Genomic DNA, 25947 nt, shown 5'->3' on the forward strand with positions numbered 1-25947 from the left:
TGTTTTACAGTGTAAGACAATCATCATCTTTATTTCACAGAAGGGGAACATAAGCTACACAGAAAGTTAGTAAGTTTCTGATTCTCTGTCTAGAGAAGTGAAAATTGTTTGGCCTGCTTTGAACAGGGCAGTATTTCAAAAGATCTGGACAAAAACTACCACCTTAATATTTTTTTCCATCATGTACATTTTCTCTAACGTTACTAAAAACTGGCTGCTATTCCTTTGCTGTTTTGTGCATTCCAGCTTCTAACTAAAATCACAAAAATAGGAATGTTTCTGCATGGAATACAACATGTGATGCGTAAACAACAATGCTGCAACCCAAAAGCTGTATACTATGGGAGTGGAGAGACTTCATATCTGATCAAGAGCTTTAACAGTTGGTAAAAACTCTTGTTTACTTACTTAAAATGTACTTTAGGGATAAAAATAACTAACCAAGGAGAAAACCCCTAAAAGTACTATTTCAGTAGTACCTTACATATTACAGCAAAAAACAATTACGCCTGGAATTAAGAAAAAGGGATGGAGTCAGAAAAACCAATATACTGCTCTGTTTAAGGTTTCTTGGTATTTCTTTCCTTTATTCCTCCAAACTATAAAGTCTCCTCCTGAGCAACCTACAGGATGAGAGCAGTCATTCATATCAGAGGATCATCATCAGCTTTTAAATAGAAAGATCCACTGACAAATAAGTAGGTTTGTATGCAGGATATCGCATTGTCTGGTAATGAGGCTTTATGATCATACTGGGTATCTTAATTAGGGAAGTACTATATGGACTGGAAAATGCTTGAGAGAAAACATCACAGCTTTTGTTCTTTTAGCAACCTGACAGATATGGAAATCTCATAGCAGAAAATTTGAAGATTCTGTGGGCAGTACATATTCCAAGAATGACAATCAAGTGCCAGAAAATGTGTCGCTTTTGACAAATCCATGTTGTTCCTTAAAAAGTTACTTCTATTTAGTAACTGTTAGACACTTCTATCAACCTTGGATTCAATGGCAGATTAGGCACTCTTTATAATGGTTCAAGAATAGGTAGAATATTTAATTGACACAAGAAATGAACATTAGCCATCTGCTGAAAAAAAAATCTGCTGTACTGGAATGAGGTCTATGCATCAGATTTTTTATTTTTTTTTCCAAAAAGAAAGGAAAATTAATACAGTCCACCTGGCATACAAAGGATGTACTTTACCACTACTTATAGAACTTTCTTCTCAGTTATTACCTTTTGTAGTGTTGGAGAACCTTCCTTTGCTTCTGTGGGTCCTTCAGGCAGAAGTGGAGCAGAATCCGATACTAATCCTGAAGGCTGTTCTTCATATTCTTCTGAAAGCAGGATTCATAATTCATCATTGTGAGAGCCATGGAAGAATTATAGAAGTATCTATTTTATTTGAACAACTATGACATTATGATCTAACCAAAAATGGGATGTGAACTAATACTAGTCAAAAATGTTTGAAACTAAACTTGATTGAATTGATTAAAATTTGCCCATTAACTTTATGCTTAGATTTAAATTCATAGGTAATAAAAACAATCAAACATTTACATGACTAGGAACAATGGCTATAGCAACAGCAATAAAATTCATACTTCTTTTGATTCATTATTAATATGGTCAACAACTGAAACAAATTATACACTTCCCTGTGCTCCCAAGTTGGCCAACTACCTCAAAATACATTTGTTAAAACTTTCTCAAGAGCAACAGGACATTATTGAAGATTCTCCCTAGAGACTGCTCTCTGGCTTATTTTGCAAGGAAGAGAGCAAGGAGAAAATGCAGAGGATGTGTGAGGGGAGGACAAAGGGTAAGGACACCAGTTCAACTTATTTTAAGTAGCATCATCTAGTTAGCACAGTAGCATGTCCAAGTTTTTTAAGGAATGGGCAGAAATCTTAGAGTTCACTTGGAAGATAGTGGGAGGAACTAGCAAATGGGGGGAAAACATCTTGAGAAATGTTGGGTTAAAAGATTTCTAAACACCAGTATAACTGATAGCTAGATAGTTTAGGAAAGCAAATGTATTTCCTGTAGCATGCAACCACACAATATATACATAAATTGAATACTAACAACTGGTAGAATACTGAGCATCTTTACATCAACTGACTCAGTCAGATGCTTCCAATATTATTTTTTCAGTTACATTTAGTTTTTGCTGTATTAGTTGAGTCAAAACCATTTTAACAACGAGGGCCTGGTAGCAAGTTCAATGTTCAGACATGACATTTAACCATCACTGCTCTTTTATAGCTTCATACGGAAATCCACCTACTTGGGAACAGAGCAATCTGCATTAGAGTTGAGGGAGGGATTTTTTTTTTTTTTTACAAATGGTAACCAGTTAGAGCTAAGCAATATTGCCTATAAAAGCCTAAGATGCCAGCAAAATGCTAAGATGTGTCCTAAAACATTGGCAAGGCAGGGCATGAACCAGGTGGCTATATGTAATAAAGAATGAGGAATCAATCCAGTTAACTGATAATCAAGGCAGTACTATATAAGCTGGAATGTTTAATTGTCAATACCTTTTAAAGTCAGGTATGCCAACTTGCTAAGTGGTTAGCTGACTTTATACAATTTCTGCATCACAATAAGGCATCATTATGCCATCTGTGTGCTACATAAATTCATATCTTCAGAATAATAAGCAGTACAGCATAGTAAAATCTTGGACCATCAGTTAAACCCACATTGGTATACCAGGAAGACAGCAGTAAACTTACTTTCACCAGCCACATAATTAGCTGGAAAATAGCCTTGCTGTCCATTTGCTAGGCTGCCAAACCACCAGTTATCATTATCTTTGTATAACACTTGGATAATGTCACTGCGATGGATGGTTAGCTCATCTGATCGATGCGCTGTGTAGTCATAAAGAGCCACTACCTAAAAGAGAGATAAGAGCACCACAGCTTTATCACAACCATGCCACAGAGAAAAAAGCGCAACATTCACTTCCTCTTGCAGAAAAGCAGCTGAAACCAAAGCTGCACTTTGGTAAAAGCTGAGGCTGTCTCAAGTTTTGCTAATGGGATCAGGGGTGGTGGGAAAGCAGCAGGAGAGGCAAGATAAAGGACTGTGGGATTGTAGAAATGGTTAAGAACATTCAATTCACTAAGATTAGCTTCAAAACAGCAGCTGTTAGTTTTATAAGCAATTTACTTGTGAAGCAAAAGGAAAAAAAACACTTCATACATTCACTTTCTCAGAATTGTTACACCACCTTCAGATCCCACTTTGTGCGCACGAAGCATATGTGTTCAAACAAATACTTCACCAGTGCTACAGTTTTACCAGAAGGAAAATTTTAGTGGAAAAATGTCATTGCAAAGTTTTGCTTTGATCGGTTCCTTTTTTTTTTTTTTTTTTTGCTTGTTTAGAAATAAGGATTTGCATATACGATTTTAAAAATATCTGCAAAAAATAGGTATATATTCCATTTCATATAACAAAGCCATTTGCCACTGAAAAACACAATACTTTTCAGGATAAAAGTGGTAACAGTGGTCAACATCATGCACACTACATATAATGCATTACCAGAAGCCTGCTTTCTACTCTGAATATGAAGATATCAAGCATAATTTCTTATTTATTTCCCCTGTTCTATGAACAAAAATCTGTCCTGACAAATTCAGAGTCAGAAAAAAATGAAAAGAAGTGAACTGAAAGAATAAGGGAATTGCTCACTTCCCTCATCATAAGTGGAAATCAGAATTATGACTTATTTTACAAAAAGAACACTATTTCCCTACATATAATCCTCACCTCAGGTCCCCCTATGAAATCATAGACAGGTCAGAAACAGAGATTATTAGGGAGTGATAGAAAGAATAGGGGATTAAAGACAGCAAAGTCATTATGAAAATAGGGATTTGGAGTAAACTTCCTTTTATTACCTATGAATGCATTTAAATCCTAAAATTGCTGATCTGTACAGTGCTTTTCATATTTGTATTTCTATTTTCAGTATGATCACCTACAAGTTATAGGTGTAAAAATGTAACCAATGTCATTTGTATGACATTGTATGAAAATACTTGCACATCACTGATGAATCACTTATGAATGGGAAAAAATGAAAATGTTTCTACCATTGAAAGTTGAATTGGTAATTTGTGAGCTGGTCAGCATCAAAGCATTAATAACAAACAACTTAGCTGTCAGTAGACAGGAAATACATCTAAATGTGTGAACAGTAATCATGAGCTTACATGAAGGAGCTAAACAATGACCATCCTTTGTCATAATTCTCCTCCCTGCATTAACAAAGCTAATACAACTACAGGTGATGTTGACAGTATAGAAATATGAACTACGGAATAGAACAGAACCAAATTAAAACACACTACAGAGCACCATACAGAAGCAGTGCAGAACTGGAAGCTTAAATTATGATGTCCAGTAAGGGGTGCTATAACAGTAGCCACTTCAGCTTAATGGCAAAGGTTTCCTTAGTGATAGTACTATGAAAGGTCACTTAAGGTAAAAGGAATTTAGCACTAATTACTTAGCAGAATGAAACCCAATGAAAGGCAGAGTAATAAATACTTCTTTTTGCTGTGCCTTTTTGCAAGGCAGTTTTAGTGTAAATGTTTTGTCGTTTGGAAAAAATTACAAAAATTCAGTAACATGGAAACACTGCCAACAAACAGTTCAAACCAACCAAGCAAGCACCGCAATCTGTCTCCCAGAAATAAAAAAATAAAATACCAATGTGTCCTGTACCACAACTGGTTTAGCAAGCCTGAAAATTTAAAAGAAATGTGGAAATTGCCGTTATATTCTCTGGAGACAAATGATCAGAAAATGAGCATGAGGGGGATACAGGAAATGCATCTCTGGATCAAAGAAGAATATAAAAGCCTCACAATTATGCCCAAAGCAATGGAATTTCTTCTGATGTGATATTCAGATACGTGTTAAATGCTGTCTGGGTCCAAATCAAGTAAAAAGAAGTTAAAAATCTACATCCATCAACATTTTACGAAATGACTTTTCAGGAGTGATATAAGAACAGCAGTAACATGGGTAATGGTGGTTATGAACATGTTGATAAGGATAATCTAGAGTGGCAAAAAAATCATTGGGATCATGCTAAAAAAGAAGTTTTCAAAAGCACAGATGCTGTGCAACAGGTAATGGAGATAATGCAAAAAGTTACATAATACTTACTGTCTCTTGCCTGAGTGGGCAACTGTTTCCTCCTCTTTCCCCCAGTGCAGCTAGGCAGTCATCATTCTAGAAGAAGAAATGATTTCAACTTTAACGTGAAGTATTTTAATATACTAGAATTTTAAGTATTTTCCATATTTGTCACATCTGCTGCTGCAGCAAAAAAAAACTACAATAAAAATACTTTTTTTAAAAAGAAAAAGCAGAAGTGATGTTGAGCAACCATGAGTAATATTGACTATACAGATGTTTAGAATATATTCACTAAGTTTTTCAAGTATGTGCACTCTGCTAAAGACAACATGTGGGAGGACAGGATTGATGATTACACAGTCTAAGCTTGTCTGCACTGAAAATAATACAGTAGATGTTTAAGAAATTGTTGCAGTTAACTTTAGCTCTGAACTGGTATGCAAAAGATGTCACTTTCATGTAATGGAGAATTTCAGGTTGGTCTTAACATAACTAATACTTTCACATTCAGTTCTAATTGCTCCATCTTTGACACTTACTCTTCAGACTTCCAATGAAGTCAAAGGAATACCATATATAAAATGTAATAATTAGGGTGTGCCAGTAGCTAAAAAATTTGATTTCTGTCAAAAAACAGAGCCTTTCATTTGCGAGATATAAAACAGAAATACAGTGAAAATTAGCAGAAGAGAAATCAGAACAATGGAAGAGATTGAACTTTGCTGGTTGCTTAAATTAACTTTTTCCAACGGCCTATTTTCACAATGTGGAAACCAGTTTCCCCTAGATTTTGCGTGCATCAAAGGATACCAACTACATTGTGGAATAGAAATACTACATAGCAATTAAAATATTTTAGAAGAATCAAATGTGAATATTGTGGAGTAAACAACATTTCCAGCTATAACAGATTGTGCCATGTTATAAACAACATTGATATTTGAGAATTTCTATCCAACATACTACTTTTTCATATTTTAGAGCCCATTTAACTGTCTTTTGCATTAACTTTTCTCTTTTTTTTTTTAAATGTACTTAAAATATATTGCTCCCTTTATTATCTATTTATATTAGGATGATTCAAGAAACATCATTATTGCAATCTTCAACAGAATAAATGGCATTCTGTAGGACAGAGATTCTTGCCCTTACACGTTGTTTTCTTAACTTAGCTATGCTTATCCCATACAGGAAAGAAATCTTTTATACTCCTGCAAACCAAGGTTTCATATTGTCTCCAGATTGTTTAGGCAGCGTCACAATAGTTAGATACACACACAGTGCATACTGATGAATGCAGTACAAAAGTGAACAGTTGCACTCAGTTATTATAATTTACCAGAACATCTAAGCCTACCACCTAGAGTTCTGAATAATTGTGTGTATACACAGAGGACAAAAACAAAACAAAAAAAACAAAACAAAAAAGACCCAACAAAACAAAACAACAACAAAAAAACAAACCTGCCTGATTTGATAAGCAAATTTTGAACAAAGAACAGTGGAAGCGCAGTTCAGAGTAAGAGGTCTGATCAATGGTCTACCGGTAGCTAGCAGTGCCTTCCACATTTCAGCTAATTCTCATTTTTCATTCTCAAGGTTAAGAGAACTGTGCAGGCAATGTGCTTAGCCTGTGGGATGGGAGTGCCTCCTGTTGCTCAAAAATGATTCATCAGAATTATTAGTAGTATTATTTAGGTATCTAGCTCAGGTACTCACATTGCCCCATTTATTGTGTCTCAATCTGACTCTTTTTGTTTTTTTTTAATAAAGTATTTATGTGCTCTCAAACACTCGATGTAAGAAGACCTCGAAGGGAGCAAGTTGTTTGGAAATAACAAGCTAAAATCCATGAATCATCCTGAGACTATGCTGAATGTTCTCAGATACTGCGTTAAACTTTTAAGGCAACACCAATCCAGAGAATTTCTTCTTAAAGAGGTACATGAAACACGGCATAGGCTGCCCATACATCCCCCTTCCAGTCCCTGTGGCAGCTGAAACACGAACTGGGGAATTGCCTGCGGCTGCTTACCACAAGCGTGCTAACCCTGTGTAGTACCGGAGCCGGCTCTGCCACGCTATGTGATTTACCAAACATCCTAACTACCAGTTACTCTGGTAGTAAACCACCCAGCAAAAACAACTGGCATTTCAGTCTAAAAACATTAGATTTTTTAATGCCATATCAAAAGATTAAGCCACATTTTCAGGCTTACAAAAAAGCAACAGGTGTACTGAAGTGTACAAATACACTGTTCTTAATGTAATATTAATGTCTTCTTTTTTTAATGCAAGATGGAAGCCAGTTAATCCTCTTCTTGCATCCATACAGACATGGGGTCTATAGTTATGCTCCAAGGAGCTGGTCTTACTGTGAGGCAAACCATCTGTGAGAAAACGGAATAAAATGCTTGCTGAAAAAGCCCACCATGTCACATTGATTTGGCTCAGACAAAACTGTGAGAAGCTTTTAGCATAAGGAACATCCTCAGATGAAGACAAATGGATCCAGCAGTTGTTTCAGAGCTCCACACCATGGAGCATTATATCGGTTATCCACAACAGGCCCACTTAAAGCTTCGGTTTTACTAACAAAAATGAACAAAAAATGTTTTAATAACTAATACGAGAGAGCACTGCAGGTAAGAATCACCTGGTAAATAAGTTGCTGTATCAAGTGTCACTGATTCCTACTAATAGCACTAATTAAAATATTTATGGCTTCTTCTTAACTGGGCATTTTCAGTGATTGTGGTAACAGAGGTTTTGCTTTTATATTCAGGCAGATTCAGGTGGCCAACAAGATTTGGGCATCAGAGGGCATTCGTGACCTTAAAAGAAGCAGCACTGAGTAAGAAGTGATATGTTTTTTACTGCCTTTTCTGAAAAATTTCAGCAGTTCATTTCCAGCACTGAACAAATATACTTCAAGTACCACAAGTATCTGCCCGCTTCCTGTCAGAGGGAGAGACTCGGTGACACAAAGAAGGACAAACGTCTCTTTCCTCAATGCTGCACAGTGCCACAGGTTCTCTCCAGCTCCCTGTACCTCTCTCTGCCAGAGTGGAAGAGAAACCGGGAGTATGACTTGTGCAGACACTCCAGCAAGGACACGGAGAATGTGTATTACAGCTTCCCTTGTCTGGTCAACAGATCCGTGCCTCAGTGCTTAACACCTGAGGTTCTGAGACTAAGGTTTTTTGGTGGTGGTGGCTTTGCTTTTGCTTGTTTTTAAGAACAGAAAATTAGAAATGAACACACAACACTGGGAAAAAAACAAACAAAAAAAACCACAACAACATGACTGGCTTAAAAATGTGATAATACTGAAAGCGTTTTTAAAATTTATGGAATGTGAGCTTCTACAGTTTCTCTGTTGTTTTCATTTTTCCTTATGAAGCCAAGTGTTAGAAATTTACTTAATCCTCTCCTTCCCTAAGAACATCATGTAATCTCTTTACTCCAGGAACTGAAGTTTTAAACGAAACACAAAATAAGCTGAGAGTTAACATAAAGTAATGTAATATTGTTAGCACTGTCATATTTTTGTTCTTGCTCTCTGTTCCAATTAATTGTCAACACATGCTGAGCTCAGGACACTTAACTGCACAAATTTAGTCTACAGGAAACAGAAGTACAAGGACAGTATTAACAGCTAAATTAAAATGATTCTAAAAGCATTAGCTGCTAAGAATAATGTACTCTTCTTTGGTCTTAATTAATCTGTCTGCTATCACAAAACTAGTGTAAAGATACTTCCTTAGGCTTCAGATGACTACAATCCTTATTTGATTACAGCCTTTCAATATTTAATGAGCATGGGAATCTATAATCTGCCTAGAGGAAATAAAACAAAAAACAAAAAAACAATAACCTGTGCCAGGCTGCACTTTATTGAAACCTACAATGTACAAACAGAAAACAGAAATGCAAACACAGCTGCTGCAGTAAAGCCCACAGGGATTAAAAAAAAAAAAAGAAAAAAAGAAAAAAGACAGGAAAGAAAAGAAAAAAAGGGAAAAAAAGATCAATTCAGATGTATGTGGAATACTCCAGCTCCTAAAATTATTCAAAACCTTTTCAACTGTTTTGTCATTTGTTACTATTTTCCTTTCTTGATATGAACAAATCAATTTATCTGCACTAACAACATATACATATTTTGGCATATTATTATTTATATACCAGAAAATGTAACTAAAATACTCAAAACCTTAATCTAACCCTCAGGGAAAAAATATTTAGTATTTACCAAAACAGCTGATCGTATAAATGCTTATAAAGCTTTCTGTGAAAGAGAACACTAAAATACTCGTTGAATAATTTATCATTTTTCCTAAAAATTAGACAGCGATGGCTTATAAGTCAAAAATGTATAAACAAGAACCAATTAGACAAAAAAAGAAATAGCAATGGAAAACTGAACTTTCAAAAATTTTTGGTGAATCCTATGCGCCTTACAAGCCTACTGTTAACAGATTCTATTAAATGATGCAGGTCCAAAAAAGACAACCCCAAACCTCAAACTGTAAAACAACTATAAACAATCCATGTTAATTTATGTCATTTTCTAACATTTCTCTGAAAAATTGCAATCACTATACAATTAACACAGAATGTTAAATGCAGACATTCTGTACATGGGGGCAGGGAGGACTAACATGTCCTGTACAACAGGCCCAGCCTTCTAGAGCTCCCTACACTTTCAATGTCCAGACCACCACTCACTCTTCCATCATCTGATGAGTCCCTCCATGCTTAATCCAGGTTTATCAAGTGTGTAGTTGGAATTAATGGCATTTACAGATCCTGCTGGTTTTTTATTACAGTGATCAGGAAACAAGAAATATAATAAAGGAAAAAATAACATTACTGTATGCTTCCAATCAATACTTACATATAAGCAATTAAATTAACAGAGGATAGCTGTGATGTCACTTGTTACAAAAAGATGAAATATGAGTAAATAGTAAAAACAGGATTAAATTTCAAGATACTGTCCCATTTTTCTCCCCCATCGATGCCCATATTCTTAATAAGAATCAATAATACTGGACTGTGATTTTGGCTTATTTATTTCTAGATAACAAAAAGTAAAACTTGAAAAAAATAAAGCTTTAATTTGCAGATATCTGATCTCTCTACCAGCTAGCAGTGGCAGAACCTTATTTGCCCTTGCAGACAATTTGCTTGAATTCTTTTGTGAATAAAGACAGGATAAAAAAAAAAAAAAACCTCTCTACAATAAGAACTTGTGAATAATGACATTTTAAAGTTAAACATCAATTTAAAAAAAATGCAAAGATAGAATTCCTTACCGTCTGTATTCTACCCAATAGTGTTCCGCTAAGAGGATTTCCTACTGGGCTGAAACACCCTGTGAAAAGAAAAGGCTGTGAATTTTTTGCTTGTTATCCTTTTCCACCGAATAAACCATTTTATTTTAAAATCATTATGTTAGCAGGATATGTTTGACAAAATTCTAATGAAAAGCAGCAGCATCTTTCAGTCGCAACTATGCATCCTTCAGTCAGGAACAGTTGGAGGGTTTATTTAACTAACAGACCTGACACAAGGTTAACTAATCCAATATTTCCATTCAAATGATTTGGAGAAATAGCTCTAACTATGTCCACATGCCACCTCGTGCTCAGAGCTGACACTATTATCTAGCCTGTATTGCTTTTCTCTTCATTGAATTTCCAAGTAATGCATACAAAGTTTTCCAACAGAAACGATCACAAAAACTCTCAAAGGAATTACTTCCTTATTTTATCTGAAAGAATAACTATGCCTATTCAGTAGTTCCCTTTGATCATCTGAGTTCCTATCACAACACATCTTGCTGTTTATTTTATTCATTCTCAACATAGTGCATTTGAACAAGTACTTGTAAATTCTTTTATTTCCAAACTATTATGTTAACTACTAAGCCCAGGAAAATCCTTTCATCACTTATGGATTTACCTTTTTGTTATTGGTCTCCTCAGCTGTATACTTAAGAAAACATCTTAAAAAGATACAAAAATCTGAAAATTGTTGAACACGACAATGAAAAATGCTACTGCTTCACTGGAGAATGTTTTTTCTTTTCTCAAGTATAGTGATGCCAGACAACACAGAGTTAAGCTCACTGGATTTTCTCTGTGAGACACTAGATTTGAAACAAGCTATGTTTTCGAACACGAATGAGTTCTGAAAACTCATTTTCATTTACCACTCCAAAAGCCTACTCTTAAGGAGCCCAGTATATGAATAAAGAGGATTTTTGAGATTCAGATTCCCATGTACTGGCACAGCTCCATAGGGAAGCTTGCACAATTCCACCTACAGTATACTTTCTAAAGCCTAGTGGTTTAGACTTTCACAGGAGATTTACTCATAAATGTTTAATCATTAAGATATTTAGATATTTCCAAATATAATAAAAGATGCAAGATCAAACAATCATAATTAAGCCATGCTCCTGCAGATCATTTGTATGTCAATATTTTTTTACTTGTGAAAAATCCTAAATAAGTACAATAATTAATTTTTAAATCTAGTATATGAACTAAAAAATGTGATCTTAATCATTTAAAAAAAAGTTTGTATAAATTCTGAAATTCTTCATTTTGAAAGGCTTGCTTTAATTTTTATTTCATTAATTTCCACTCTTTGTGGAAGAGGAAAAGAGACAAGAATAGAAACTGTGTTCTGAATTCAACTGACACTCAAAGATGGGAGACCTGAAGCTTACATTTCTTCAAGTATGTTATTTGCCAAAACATTTGTTCAGCACTAACACCAAAGATCAGTGTTCCTACTAACGTTGCTATCTGTGTAGTCATACATAGATACATATGGATATACTATTGCATACAGGTGTCATATCAACTATTTGATTAAAAACAGTTCAAACTCAAGACTAATAAAATATCTGCACGATAAAAAAAATATTTTTCCCTTTGGATAATTGTAGTGTCTATGCCAGTTCACATAAATCCATTCTAAGGTAAAAGTTGTAAAAAACATATCATGAAATCAATTGCTTATTTGAAAGAAAAATCTTCCAAGTTTAATAAAAATGCCCCCCCCCCCCTTTTTTTTTTTTAAAACAGTAACACCAATTACTTTCTTGTTCTCCTGTGGAGAAAGATGTATTACCTCTGAGTACCTCAGGACTGTATTTATGTGAGTACTCCCGTGGGCCTCTATATGCAGCCGCTTGTCAAGTGAAGACTTAATTGGGGGAATATCAGTCTAACCATAAAACCTGAATAAAGGCAGTGCAGACCTGTTCTGCTGCAAGCACAGGAAAGAGGCAGATTTGTAACTCAAAGACGTAAGGAATACTGTACTGAATTCTAGCATCTAGCACTGGTTGTGACTTAGCATTTCCTGTCAGCAGAGCCTTCTTTCAAAGCAAGCAGGGAATTCCTATTACTTTGCTTGAGGTGCAAATGCTGACCAGAGCACAGCACACTCGGTTTCAAGTGTTCTGTGCTCCACAGAGCCAATGCTATTTGTTCATATTGATCGTGATCTGGTTACCCCTGACTGTTCTTTAGTGTTATCCTTGGTTGTTTTCAGCTATCAAGCATTATTAGCCTTCACATTGATGACACTGACATTTAAAAACCACAGTTGAAACCTCCCTCATTCACAAAACAAGGTCCATTCAGCAAGCAAGGAAATCCATCCCTTCATTCTCAAACGATGCAGTAGATTTTTAAAGCAATGCTACACAGTTATTGGCTTGACATGGTTCCACGCCTGATGAAGCATGTAAATGACACCGAGCAGGTGTGACTAACAGCCTCAGCAGTGCTTGCTTCAATTCTCTCTGATCCAGGCTGGGCAAACTTTCCAACTACTGTACCGAGGTACTGAAATTGAGGTCAGGATTGCAGAAGGACATTTCATCCAAAAATGATGTTTACAGAACACCATGACTTGTGGGGGCTTTTACTTAGCCTGATAAAGGTAATTAAATCTCCTGTAAGGTCAAACCTGAAAAAAACACATTCCTCCAGGTCTTTTTGGACTGTCTTATCTTAATGATGCTTCAGAATCACTACTGGGGAAGTGCTTCTATTGACTCAGAGGATTTATTTGAACTTTCCAACAATCATCTCTCTTAACAGCTTCTGATGTCACCTTCAACGCCCTGTACATCTCGAGAAGCTAATCTTTCCTGTGAAAGTATTAACATTTGAATTGCTGTATTTCCTATTACTCTGCACTGATTCTTCAGAGGTCTCCTTCACAAGGTATTTTATATGAGAAGAATAAATCACTTCTAGGAAAACCTACTGCTAGTGTCCAAATGTGATGTTAAATGTCTCAAAACGATAGGTGCTATTGCTTTTTCTTATATGACCAGAATTTCCCCATTGACACAATTTAACAGCAGGACAGCTCTTATTATTTTGCGAGTCCAAGCATGCACTGAGTTTATGTAAATGACGACCAAATTGATATCTTGTGAGAAACAGGATAGCTGGCTGCCTTGATGGGGAGTCTCAAATTGTATTAGTTTCCTGTACAATTTAAACAGTGAACTGCAAATGCATCCTTTGTCCCCTGGCCATTTCTGGTGATATATTCTCCGCCAGTATAATCACAACTAAAGAGGAAAGATAGAAACCAGGTAGTTGTTCTCCTGTCCAGAACACATGTCCACATTACCAGGTTCCCAGTTTTATTGTGTGCTTTCACTGGAAGAAAAATATTACCCCCTACTCTAGATAAGCATGTTGTGTGAAGCGATCAAATTCCAAATAGTTGGGCTGAAATACACCGGATGCAGATGAGTTCAGTTCCACACAGATTAGATTTATACAGAAATTTAAATGAGGAAGTAGCTTGTATTTCACAACAATGATAACAACAGTGCCTCCAAAATAGCACTAGCAATTAATTGAGAACACTTCCTATTAAACAGCAGCATCTTTAGTTATTGCATTTGTTCTAAAGTAATAGCAAGAGAGCTAGGACAGGGACAAAATGTCCTTCTAGGTAGTCACATGATTATACTATTATCATATTGGAGTACCTACGACCACCTAATATGAAATGTTTATGTGAAAAAATCCTCTTTTAACAGAGGCTGAGACAATTCTCGTGTTTGGTTTTTTTTATTAACTTTTCAAAAGAGTAGTTTTTCTCCCTTCATGAAATTCTCTTGATAAACTAATTCTGTAAATCAATAAAAGTATTTTTGCATCATAAATCTCTGATAATTCCAATCTCTTGGAATCTACAGTTAGTGAAATCACACAAAGGTTTAGCATGGAAAGTCCTCAGAAAATCAATGAACAATACCACTGAACAAATAAATAACTAGAAAACAGAAAGAAGGTAATATTCCAGCTTATTTCGGTGATGAACCCCTCTAAAGCATACAGAGAAAAAAAGAAATCTTATCTATTCCAGTTTCACATTATTAATTTTGTCTTTAAAAAGAAAAAAAGAGAAATGCCCTGAAAGACATGAAAATAAACTCTGCTTCTAAGAAATAGCATTTCTTATTGCAGACATACATCTTGTAATTTATATTGTGGCCTCTTGCAACATAGCATGGTTAAAATATACCCAAATAAACAATAAACATCTCAAAAAAAAGGCATCTGAAACATACGATGAATACGTGTGTATCAGCTCATCCCCTTTTCCAATCACCTTTTGTGGCTTTACAACTATTTCTAGTAAACAATTATGTTTTCAGCAGAGTCACCTAATCAAAAGTATGACTTTTGCGACAAGATCTTTAAGTACGCAGTGTAATCTTTAATTCAGGTTTCAAGAAAAAGGTTTTTATTTGTTTGTTTTTAAAATAAAAGTTTTCAGAGCAGTATAACTCAGTTCTTTCTGGGACTTTATTTTCCAAGCTAGGTATTGTATAAGAGAAAGAAGACCATTTTGTAATGATATAAATACATATTAAACTTCTCTCAAAGGCTTTATCCTCACAATAATTATGCTTTAACAGATCAAACAGAATTCATTAAATAAAAGAATTGTTTATATATTGGATAAGAAACTGTTTTCCTTTACTTAAGCACAAGATCACAAATACTTTCAAAACCCACCACAAACATCTTCAGATGCAGTTCACATAAAACTAAAGGAAAGGATGCACTCATTGAACACACACGTACCTTTTCATTTTACCAGCAAAACAGACGTTATTACTAACGTCCAACACTGTAGGTGAGCACTCACTTCAAATTCTATTACAAATTACTTAGTCTAGCTCCTATGGTTCTCAATGTATTCTAAACTGAACGGAAAATAGCTAGGACCAAAATGTATTGAAATTTGTTTAAACAGAGTTTAATCTGTATCGTCGCTTTTAAAACCACTTTGAAACACATTCAGCTGAAGCTGTAAAGCATTAAAACCTCTTTCAAAAGCTGTTCCTTGCCTTACTCTGAATTGACTATTTTTATCAGTCTTTCTAAAATATTGTTTTATTTTTAACTAGTCTGAGGCCAAAGGAAATGGTTAATTCTCTTCAGAGCCTGTATCTTCCACGTATATTCTCAAAACAGACTGTTCTGACATGCTATATATTTAAGTGTACATGCGAAGTGCTGTGATGGCATCACTACTGAATGCAGCCTTCTGCAAACACCCACATGGCTCTTGCAATATATTCTGCAGACTCACAGAACTCTACCCAATGACAGGTGAGCCCATGTTGTTACTAGCCTCTCCTCATCTTTTCCCCACTTACGTTTTCTTTCAGAGCAACCAATTCATCACCTCAATCCTGGGATCATTTTCTAAATGGGATTCCAATTTGTTACCTATATCTATCCATTTAAAAACAAAGCATAAAGGACAAATAAAATCCCTCTGTTTATTGTCTTACTTTCTACAATATAAATATATATATATAAACTTCATTTATTATACCCGTTAGATATGAGAACTGTTTTCATTTTATATACTTAAAAAGTGTGTGTGTGTGTGTGTGAGAGAGAGAGAGAGAGAGAGAGAAACTCCAGCTTTACAGCTGCCAGATGTCACTGCTCTAGTTAGTGTAGAGAGTGATCTAGGTGTCAGTGACAAAAAAAATCAATTAAGAGCTGTGCTGACAGGTGGGGAAAGGCATAACATCTTTTTGTTTCCTTTCCCCATTCCCATTAGTATTATGAAAACTCACAAACCAACAAAAGACACAAAACTTAGAAACATATGTCAATAGATCAGACTGTGAATGACACTCAAAATACTACACTATACAGAAAAATCTGCACAGGAGGATATAAGCTTTCCATCAGAAAGTATGCAATATTTATCTTTTTACCAATTGTTTACTAAATGCTGGTCTTAAAAACAGTTACCCAGAAAACTAACTTCAGAGAGTTACACAATTCAGTACCATGCAGTTCCACACATACTGCTGCTGCTTCTTCCACAACACCAAGTGATTTTCCAGCAGATGCACCAACTCCAGGTATTAGGAGAAAGTTGGCTTTGCAAACCGAGAGTTGGTCACGTTCTTCCTCAACTGAGCAAGACAGATGGTCTAATGTGCTTAAACACAGTAACTTTCCTATCCAAGGACTGATACAGTTATCTATGGCTACTGCATCTGGTTGTCTCTGATTCCCCAGCCCAAATGACCAAGTACACCCTTGCAGAAGAGCTAAGTGAATGCTACCAGTGGAATGGAGCAAGGCTTGAATTCACACCTGTAGATCCACAAAGAGATATCTTCACTGCAACACCAGCTAATTCCAATACTCATATAAGAGATCTCAGAATCAGACAGCACCAACATGAAAAACACTGCGCTTCTGGCAGTGCCACATCCCACAATATAATTACACCTACCATCAGCCAAAGGAATGCACAGAGATACTCATGCAAGGTTAGCCATCATTTTAATTCCTGGTTCAAGATGCACATGGATACAAACATGAATGTGTTCTGCATCTCAGAATAATCCTCCAGAAGGAACTATAGAGACAGTCTGTCACTGTCTTTGAGGAGAAGAGTGTTTCCATATACATACATTCACCCTGTACTTTGGCATAATGAACATGCAGAATTTGGCCCCTATTTACCAAAGATATAATGAAGTAAAAGCTATTGCATCACAAAAACAATAAAAAAATCTAACTTTTTAATTAGAGATTAAAATCAAATACATTTAGCAGCCTACACACCCACCTAATTATTTCTGAGTAATCTTATCAAATCATCATCTCACATTTTTCTTGCAAATGTTAAGTTTCTACAGTACCATATATAAACAATGCAAGTAGTAGCACGTGTCCCGAGCATTCTTTTGAAGTAAAGAACATATATTGAATCCATGCTAATCAGGAACGTGCTAATTTATAACAACCTTACATCATAATGGCATTAGATACAATTGAAAAATGAACAGGGGTTATAGTACCCAGTTGTTTCTTTCTACAGTGTAGAGAACGGAAAGTGACTGTACAGCAAACATCAATAAGCCTCTATAGATAACATCAGCATTCTGAAATCAGATTGGCAATATTATTTACAAGTTCTAGATAGCAGATAAAAAAAGATGTAAGGAAAATGCAGACTCTGACACATACTTTGTATTAATAAGGGTTATTTTTCTTCTAGTGCTGCAGATAGCCTGAGAAAGTAATTACTATTTTTGCTAAGCTCATCAGAACTATTTAAAAGGAAAAAACAAACAAAACTAAATTCAATTTGAAAAAGAAACTTGTGTTGTATTATATTAAATAAAGCTTGTGATGTTACCCTGTGGAAAAGCACATCCAAGGAATAGAGCAACTGCAGCACCTACACTTGTGGATGCACATTACTGAAGAAATAACCTTCACTTTTGGTTTTGGTAGCATTTTTGCTTCTGTTGTGCTGTATTAATTTATTCTCCTGCAATGGGAGGAAATAGCAGGATATATGCCTATCTTTTTCCCAAGACATGTTATGATAGTCATGATACAACCACACCTGACTAGAGAGAAAAAAAATATTCTTTAATGAAAATTAAGCAAACAAGAAAAATAAAAGTTATTTACTCTGAGTGGTTCCTCTCACAACTGAAATTCAGCAATAACCAGTTAATTATATCACACATTCTCTTTTTTTCTAATGTCAGTTAAAATAACTTCTGACTATGGTTCATACTGCATCTGCAATAACTCCAAATCCATATAAAAGCAGCAACTACTAAGTTTTCATATTCATCAGTAAGAAAAATTACATTATTGAGGTCTGAATATTCAAGGACAGGAAATTCTTCTCCATACCTTACTACAAAAGTATCCCATTTTTATATATTATGCACTGTGAAATATATCTGGGTTTCTTTAAAACTGACTTAGCACTGCTAACTGATACACAAACATTTGTTCCTTTGGAAGGACCAAACCACCATAGAAAACACAGAAAACTGCCTACTAGTGTTCTAAAAGTTTGGAACTCTGAAAGCATATACCTTAAGCTTTTTCACATAAAAGAATATAGCTGTTAGATCTTCCTAGATGGTTTCTGCACATTTGCACACGCCAAGTTATCAGCTCAAGCACTGGTGATACAGACAACTCCAGACACACCTTGTTCTCATTGCAGGATTCTTGGAACTTACCCTGAAAAGGATTTGTTTTGGTATGAAGAAAAGCTGATTTACAGAAAGATCCTTAATTCAAACCACAATTTAAATTGCTGAAGATCCTTTATGTATATGAGTAGATAAAAATGTTAGAACTGTCCCTTATGCTCCTCAGCACAAGGAAAACAACCTTCTGATAAAGTACTGCTGTCAAGGTACACATGATGTGGTATATTGTAGGCGTGCATTATAGGTATGCACTGCACTTCAGATTCTCCAAGAGCCGCACAAATGTGTCTTCTCCTGTTAGTTCTGTTTTTTATACAAAAGCAGTAAAATCTGAAGCAACAACAGTTAGGCTGTAAAATCTTTTAAGACTGAGTGGATAAACACAAAAGGGGAAAAGCTACCACAAACTGATCTATACGTAGCCTAAAACAAAGGTTCTGAATTGATTTCTAGAATGAAAAATTCCAAGAACTCAGTGTGACTTGGAGTCTTTAAGAGATAAAAGCTAAGTTGGTTTTAGCTTGCACCTGGTTCACAATAGCAGTTCTTCCAACAGTGACCTGCATAATTAGGAAGTTAGCATTGGTGGTTCAGTGGTAGAATTCTCGCCTGCCACGCGGGAGGCCCGGGTTCGATTCCCGGCCAATGCAATGGTCTTTTGCCCAGGATGGTGGTGGAGTCACCATCCCTGGAGGTGTTTAAGGAAAGGTTGGACTTGGTGCTTAGGGACATGGTTTAGTGGGTGACATTGGTAGTAGGGTGATGGTTGGACCAGATGATCTTGAAGATCTTTTCCAACCTTAATGACTCCATGATTCTATGGATAGATTCTCCTGAATAAATAGAGGTGACATACCTCACTGCTCAAGACATCCTTAAACAAAAAACTTCAAGGGCAAGACCATAGTATTATTATTATTATGGTGACCTCTGCTTAAATGTGGTTATCCAAAATGAAAATTCAAAGATGCAAAGAGCAGGGAAACACAGCCTATTTACTCTCTTCACCTGCAGAATAACAGAAAATATGACACGTTACAAAGTGAAACTAAGCAGTTACAGTCCTTGCCAGAAAAAAAAAAAAAGAAAAGAAAAAAGAAAATAGGGGAATTGCTTCTTATGCTCTACTGGTGGATAGGGACAAACAGAAGCTTGGTGAAAGAATTCCCAAAACATCTGCTAGTAGTCAATTTATCACACCAAAAGATGTTCAATATACATTAAGTAGGCTACAATTTTCTGTTTTATTCTTTGGCATATTAGCTGCAGCAGTCCGTTTCCTTCGACTAGTCGATAGGCTCTATATGGATTCTGGAAAGACCTGTATCAATATACGTATCACTGCAACAGACCTCAACAAATCTAGAAAAAATAAAAAGCAGTGAGGTACCAGATGCTATTACAGTCAGCTGAAGTAGAGACAGTGTCCCTCTTTTCAAAACAGGAGATGTGGACAGGACAGGGAATGGGGATGCCATATGCTACAACCAGCCTCCAGATGAGATATGCAACATTTCAAATACTATCTGCTACACAGCCTGAATAAGAGTCTTCTGCAGAAGGATTGCCTTGCACGTTGGAGCTAGGCCTGAGGTCTACCCAGGAAACACTAAATTGTTTGTTTGAGGAAAAGGTAAAGAACAGATTCCACAGGTTCTTTTCTTCACTTGAGTGTGCCTTAAGATTGCAGAAAACTCCCAAATGAAGAAGTGATATGCAGAGTTTTAAGAGTTTCTACCACCTCATTTGAGTCAACAAGCAAATGAGTCACTGTTCCTTAAAACTTCCAGTGAGCAAGAGAGCAAGCTAACAGCGAGGAGGCAGGCTCTGCTGAAAATCTGGATCAAAGCGGCATGTTGAGACCAGCTCTGTAAGTATTACCAGTCACAAAGCTGTGTGACAACACCAATGGGCAATGCGTAAGTTATGCACCCATACACACTTTCAATTATCTGTACATTTTCTTAATGCTTTCCCAGCCACCATCCCCTATGATCAGTTTCTATAGGACCAACATAATCAGTACTAACCTACCATGAGCTATATTGGTACCACAGTCGATGAATAAATTGCAGACTGTAGTATGGTCCACAGATTCCCAAAGTTAATTTAAAAGTCATTACTTAAAAAAAAAAAAACAACGAATTGTGAGGGAAGATGGCTCTCACTGAACTTGGTGCTTCAACAATGAGAATAAAAGAAGTTACACCTGAATCCATAAAAATTCATTTCTTTCACACAGATAAAAATACAACTACAAAACTAGCAAAGCATATTTAGAAAAGTTGAAGAAGTATGTATGCAAAGGATCGAAAATGTATCTTAAAAATAAGGCGGTTTTTAAGTGTACTTGTTTTCTGCTTGCTTGCCAAAACACAGAATGAAATCAAAGGAGCTTGGCGCCCTCAGGGAGGGAAGGGAGATGCCTCCCTCCTGTACACCATGGCTGCCACAGGGTCCTCTGCATAGTCCTTACAGCTGCTCTGGAAATGACTAGAACTGAAGTACTAGAGCAATACATGTAAGGATGAATTTACTCACCTTATTCCTGCATGCTTATTGCTACACAGATAGCATCCTTGCTGACCTGAACTTTCTTCTGGACAGAGAGTTGATGTTTTACTGCACAGTCCTTTGACATAAGAAGTGTTTCCACCTCTAAAAACAGCTAGAATTTCATTTAAGCACACACTTTGTCAATATTTTCTGTCTTGCATTTCCACAGCTCAGAAAAATACAGACAAGCTCAGACTGAAAACAGTTAACACGAGGTCTCTACTTAGGAATTAATTAGATTTGGTTGGTTTAGGATCCACATAATTGAGAAAGTAAGGGCACACTCAGGCCAAATCACTTTTGGCAAAGTCCTTCCACAGTACTACGTCACACCCTGATTTTGCAATCTATACCCACTGCTGCCAAACAGAGAGTAATGCTTCATTTAATCCACACCCTTGTATAATTTGGCTGAAAGTACTTCCTTTACCCTGAAGGCACAGCAGTAATTACCCTAACATACACCAATTTCAAGTAAATATAAATGGTGTTCTTCTGATAAAGTTTTTGGAATCTTCAAAGATTACTGTTATTGTGCTCTGTATTTAGCGTAATTTTTAGAGAAATATTTTAATTAACTTGCCTAGAAGAAACATGAAAAAGAACATATAATAAAGGAACATGTGTATCTTTGATCTCAGTATAAACAATTCTTGCAAGTTTAACTAGAAAATACAAACTCTTCTGACATTTATAACATCTTATCAATCAGATAGAGGAAACTGGATAACCAACCTTTTAAAATTGAAGAACTAGATTGTCATTAATGTTAATGGTTTTGTCTCTATGTCTTTGCTATTCTGTTGGAACATTTTTGTGGTTAGATGTATCTATTTATACATCTTTTGTTTTCAAATTAAAAAATCATTTTTACTATTCATTTTGTAAATGTAAACACTCAGCTCTTCTACCTTAAAATAAGGTCCTGTATTTGTGCCTTGGGCCAAAACTCTGACATTGGCAACTGATACTGGCAGCAAAGCATGGGGGGGCTGCAGAGCTCTGTGGAAGTTCCTTCCCCGCCAGAATTTCCTGAGCAGCCTGTGAGCTACAGTAAAGACATGGCTGTGTTCTGGTACTCTTGATTTTTGTTTACTGCCAAAGTCAGCTACGAAGTAAGGCAAAGTATCCTTAAATTGCTCTAGTGACTGAGCAGAAGGAATAAAATCTAGGAAGTATGTGCAAAGGTTGGCTGCAGGTGACAATCGAGTCTTCATAATCTATTTGCACTGAAGAAACTGAGACACAATAGTCAAGTATTTGGCCTTCAAAATGTAAATTGTATAGCAAAATAGCTTATAAAGGAAAAAGAGAGGCATAAGAAGAGTCTTGTGATAGATGTGTCTATTATTTAAAGAAGGAAATTAATTTTGACAAAATATTTTAGGTTAAATCTTTCAGTTCTTTTACTCCTCTATGAGAAAATAATTTAAAAAATTAAAAAAAATATTTTCTTACTCTGTTCTCTTTACTATTGTCCCTAAGGGAAAGGCTAGAGATAAGAATACCTTAAAATGAATGACCATTTTCCCCAGGGGAGTTCCCATTCAAATTAACACACAGACATATACAATAAACATTTTATACCTAATGTTTTGCTTTTGAAAAAAATATCTACAGTGAAGCCAGGTAAATAAGTCAGCTAACACTTGCTGAAGATCCAATTTGTGTGTTTAGCTTGCACTTTGTCTCTATCCAGTTCTTTTGTACTTTTTTGAGAACAAAGAAATTCTAGCAACTGGATGCCATCATAGAATCATTAGAGAATGGTTCAGGTTGGAAAGGACCTTAAAGACTATCCAGTTCTAACCCTGCTGCCATGGGCAGGGACACCTCCCACTAGACCAGGTTGCTAAAAGCCCCATCCAATCTGGCCTTGAACACTTCCAGGGGCACCTACAACTTCTCTTGGCAACCTGTACCCATGCCTCACCACCCTCTAAGTAAAGAATTTTGTCCCTATATCTAATCTAAACCTATACCCCCCACCATTTTTTTAAAAAAAAAAAGCTTAAAGCCATTACCCCTTGTCCTATAACTACATGCCTTTGTAAAAAGTCCCTCTCCAGATTTCCTGTAGGCCCCCTTTAGGTACTCAAAGGCTGCCATAAGGTCTCCCCAAAGCCTTTTCTTCTCCAGGCTGAACAACCCCAATTCTCTCAGCCTGTCTTCATAGGAGAGGTGCTCCAGCCCTCTGATCATCCCCATGGCCCTGCTTTGGACTTGCTCCAACAGATCCATGCCTTTCTTACACTAGGGGCCCAAGAGCTGAACGCAGTAGTCCAGGTAGGGTGTCACAAGAGCAGAACAGAGGGAATCACCTCCCTATACCTGCTGGTCAGATTTCTTTTGATGCAGCCCAGGATACTGTTGGCTTTCTGGGCTGCAAGTACACCTTGCAGCCCAGAAATGCTCACGTTGAGCTACTCATCAACCAACAGACCCAGGTCCTTCTCATCACGGTTGCTCTCAATCCATTCTCCATCTAGCCTGTATTTGTGCTTGGAATTGCCCTGACCCAGGTGCAGGACCCTGTGTTTGGTCTTTCTGAACTTCATTGGGTTTGCACAGGCCCACCTCTCAAGCCTGTCAAGGTCCCTCTGGATGGCATCCCATCCCTCCAGTGTGTCAACCATGTGACACAGATTGGTGTTGTCAGCAGACTTGTTGAGGGTGAACTCAATCCCACAGTTCATGCCACTAGCAAAGATGTTAAACAGCACCAGTCCCAATACTGACCCCTGAGGAACATCACTCATCACTAGTCTCCATTTGGACATTGAACCATTGACTGCAACTCTTTGAATGTGATCACCCAGCCAATTCCTTATCCACTGACTGGTCCATCTGTCTAATCCATGTCTCTCCGATTTAGAGACAAGGGGCAGTCATGTGGGACAGTGTCAAATGGTTTACACAGGTCCAGGTTGATGATGTCAGTTGTTCTTCCGTTATCCAGCAACAGTGTAGCCCTGTCACAGAAGGCCACCAAATTTGTCAGGCATGATTTGCCCTTAGTGGAGCCATGTTGGCTGTCACCAATCACCTCCTTACTTTCTATGTGCCTTAGCACAGTTTCCAGGAGGATCTGCTCCATGATCCTTCCAGGCACAGAGGTGAGACTGACTGGCCTGTAGTCCTTCCTTTTTCTCCCTTTTTAAAAACAGGGGTTGTTTCCCCTTTTCTAGTCAGTGGGAACTTCAGACTGCAATGACTTCTCAAATAGGATAAACAGTGGCTTAGCAACTTCATCCACCAGTTCCCACAGGACTCACAAATGCATCTCATCAGGTTCCACGGACTTGTGCACTAGCACACTAGCATACATATGAGGGTGTAACTTCCAACAACATTTCTGCAGCATCTCTGCAAAAATGTGAATTTTGTTACTTGATGTACCCTAAAACACCCAAACATGAAGAGTATTTTAAGAGCATTTGGATAATGCATAAATATTTTTTGATAACTGGTGTAAAAACTTACTTTATGGACTGGTTGAGACAGAAAAGGTACGTTTTGAATAGTCTATCAAATATAATTGAGGACTTAAATGCGAAGTCAATTTTGCTAACATCTTCAGAGAGCAAGAAAGACTTCTTTGAAGCTTTTGCTTTATGCAGGTGGAAAACACCTTTGACTGTCAGCTGTGTTAACAGAGAGAAAATTTCTAATTGTTCTCAACCCTGCCAAAGCACTATGTTTTTTGGTTTTGAGACTTTAAGATACAAGAACCATCATGTTTCTAGAACATAACATAACTGATTTTTAAAAGCAAGTTTAATTAACTAGTTTTATTGAAGTCAAAGTTTTACTCAAAAGATCTATGTAATATCTATAGTTAAGTTTCAATCTACCACATAGTTAACAATTAGGGTCACTGCTAATTACAGCTACTTATAGCCTAAAATTTATCTTAGAAAACATACCCTGAACACAGTGGGAGTTACTGAAGAGTCACTGCTGAACAAAGCCTAAAAACGCATTTAATTTCTTTCATGGTATGCCACAGATCTGCAAAACCATGCCTCTGAGTGCAGGAAGGTGATTTCTCTGTGCAAAGATGTTTAAAATCTTAAGGAGGGAAGGAAATGAACCAAAAAAAATGAGATTTTAATATCACTCAATAAATGGATAATTGAAAGCTGTAGCTTTTGCTACTTCCTTATTTATTTAAGGAAATAACAACTAGATAATGGCTTATCCCGTAAGAAGATACAAGGATCAGCACATGATAAGGAAAAGGCAGGAATTGCACTAGCACACTGTAGTGCTGCAGAGTAGCATTATAAGATAGATATAATAAAGTTAGCACTGAAGCATGAGTGTAAGCAGAGCTATACAGCACAAGGAGAGTAAAACCTCAATTGTAGATACCAAAGATTTTTAGTCTTAGATTTTTATTTTTTTTAATGGAGTAGGTGACAGCTTTGTCAAGAGCATATAGGTAAGAATTTTGAGGCTTTGAAGAAGGATATTTTGGGGGTACCTGCTATAGACTGCCTGATCAAGAAGAGCAACCGAATAAAGCTTTCTTTAAACAGCAGGAAGGGTCACAATCATAGACCCTGCGTCTCACAGAAAATTTTAACCATTTTATATCTGCTTAAAAGACAAAAACATAGGCTACAAGCAATTCAGACTTCTTGAAAAACAC

General features: G+C 36.5%; 1 protein-coding gene and 1 non-coding gene across 7 annotated transcripts in view; one reads left to right on the plus strand and one right to left on the minus strand.

Moving 5' to 3' along the window:
* AHI1 (Abelson helper integration site 1) overlaps positions 1 to 25947 on the minus strand; it is a 94444-nt gene that overhangs the window by 15298 nt on the left and 53199 nt on the right. For 5 of the 6 annotated variants that reach the window (XM_040552606.1, XM_040552608.1, XM_040552607.1 and 2 more), the window contains 4 exons: positions 10495 to 10553; positions 5201 to 5266; positions 2749 to 2911; positions 1241 to 1341 (listed from right to left, as the gene is read on the minus strand). In XM_040552606.1, coding sequence (XP_040408540.1) covers positions 1241 to 1341; positions 2749 to 2911; positions 5201 to 5266; positions 10495 to 10553 — 389 coding nt within the window. The remainder of the gene's footprint in view (positions 1 to 1240; positions 1342 to 2748; positions 2912 to 5200; positions 5267 to 10494; positions 10554 to 25947) is intronic. The other variant, XM_040552610.1, reaches the window with a different exon arrangement.
* Positions 19317 to 19387, plus strand: TRNAG-GCC. Its single transcript has one exon. It is a non-coding gene; the product is annotated as a tRNA-Gly (tRNA).

The sequence above is a fragment of the Cygnus olor genome, chromosome 3, assembly GCF_009769625.2.
Source record: "Cygnus olor isolate bCygOlo1 chromosome 3, bCygOlo1.pri.v2, whole genome shotgun sequence".
NCBI lineage: Eukaryota > Metazoa > Chordata > Aves > Anseriformes > Anatidae > Cygnus > Cygnus olor.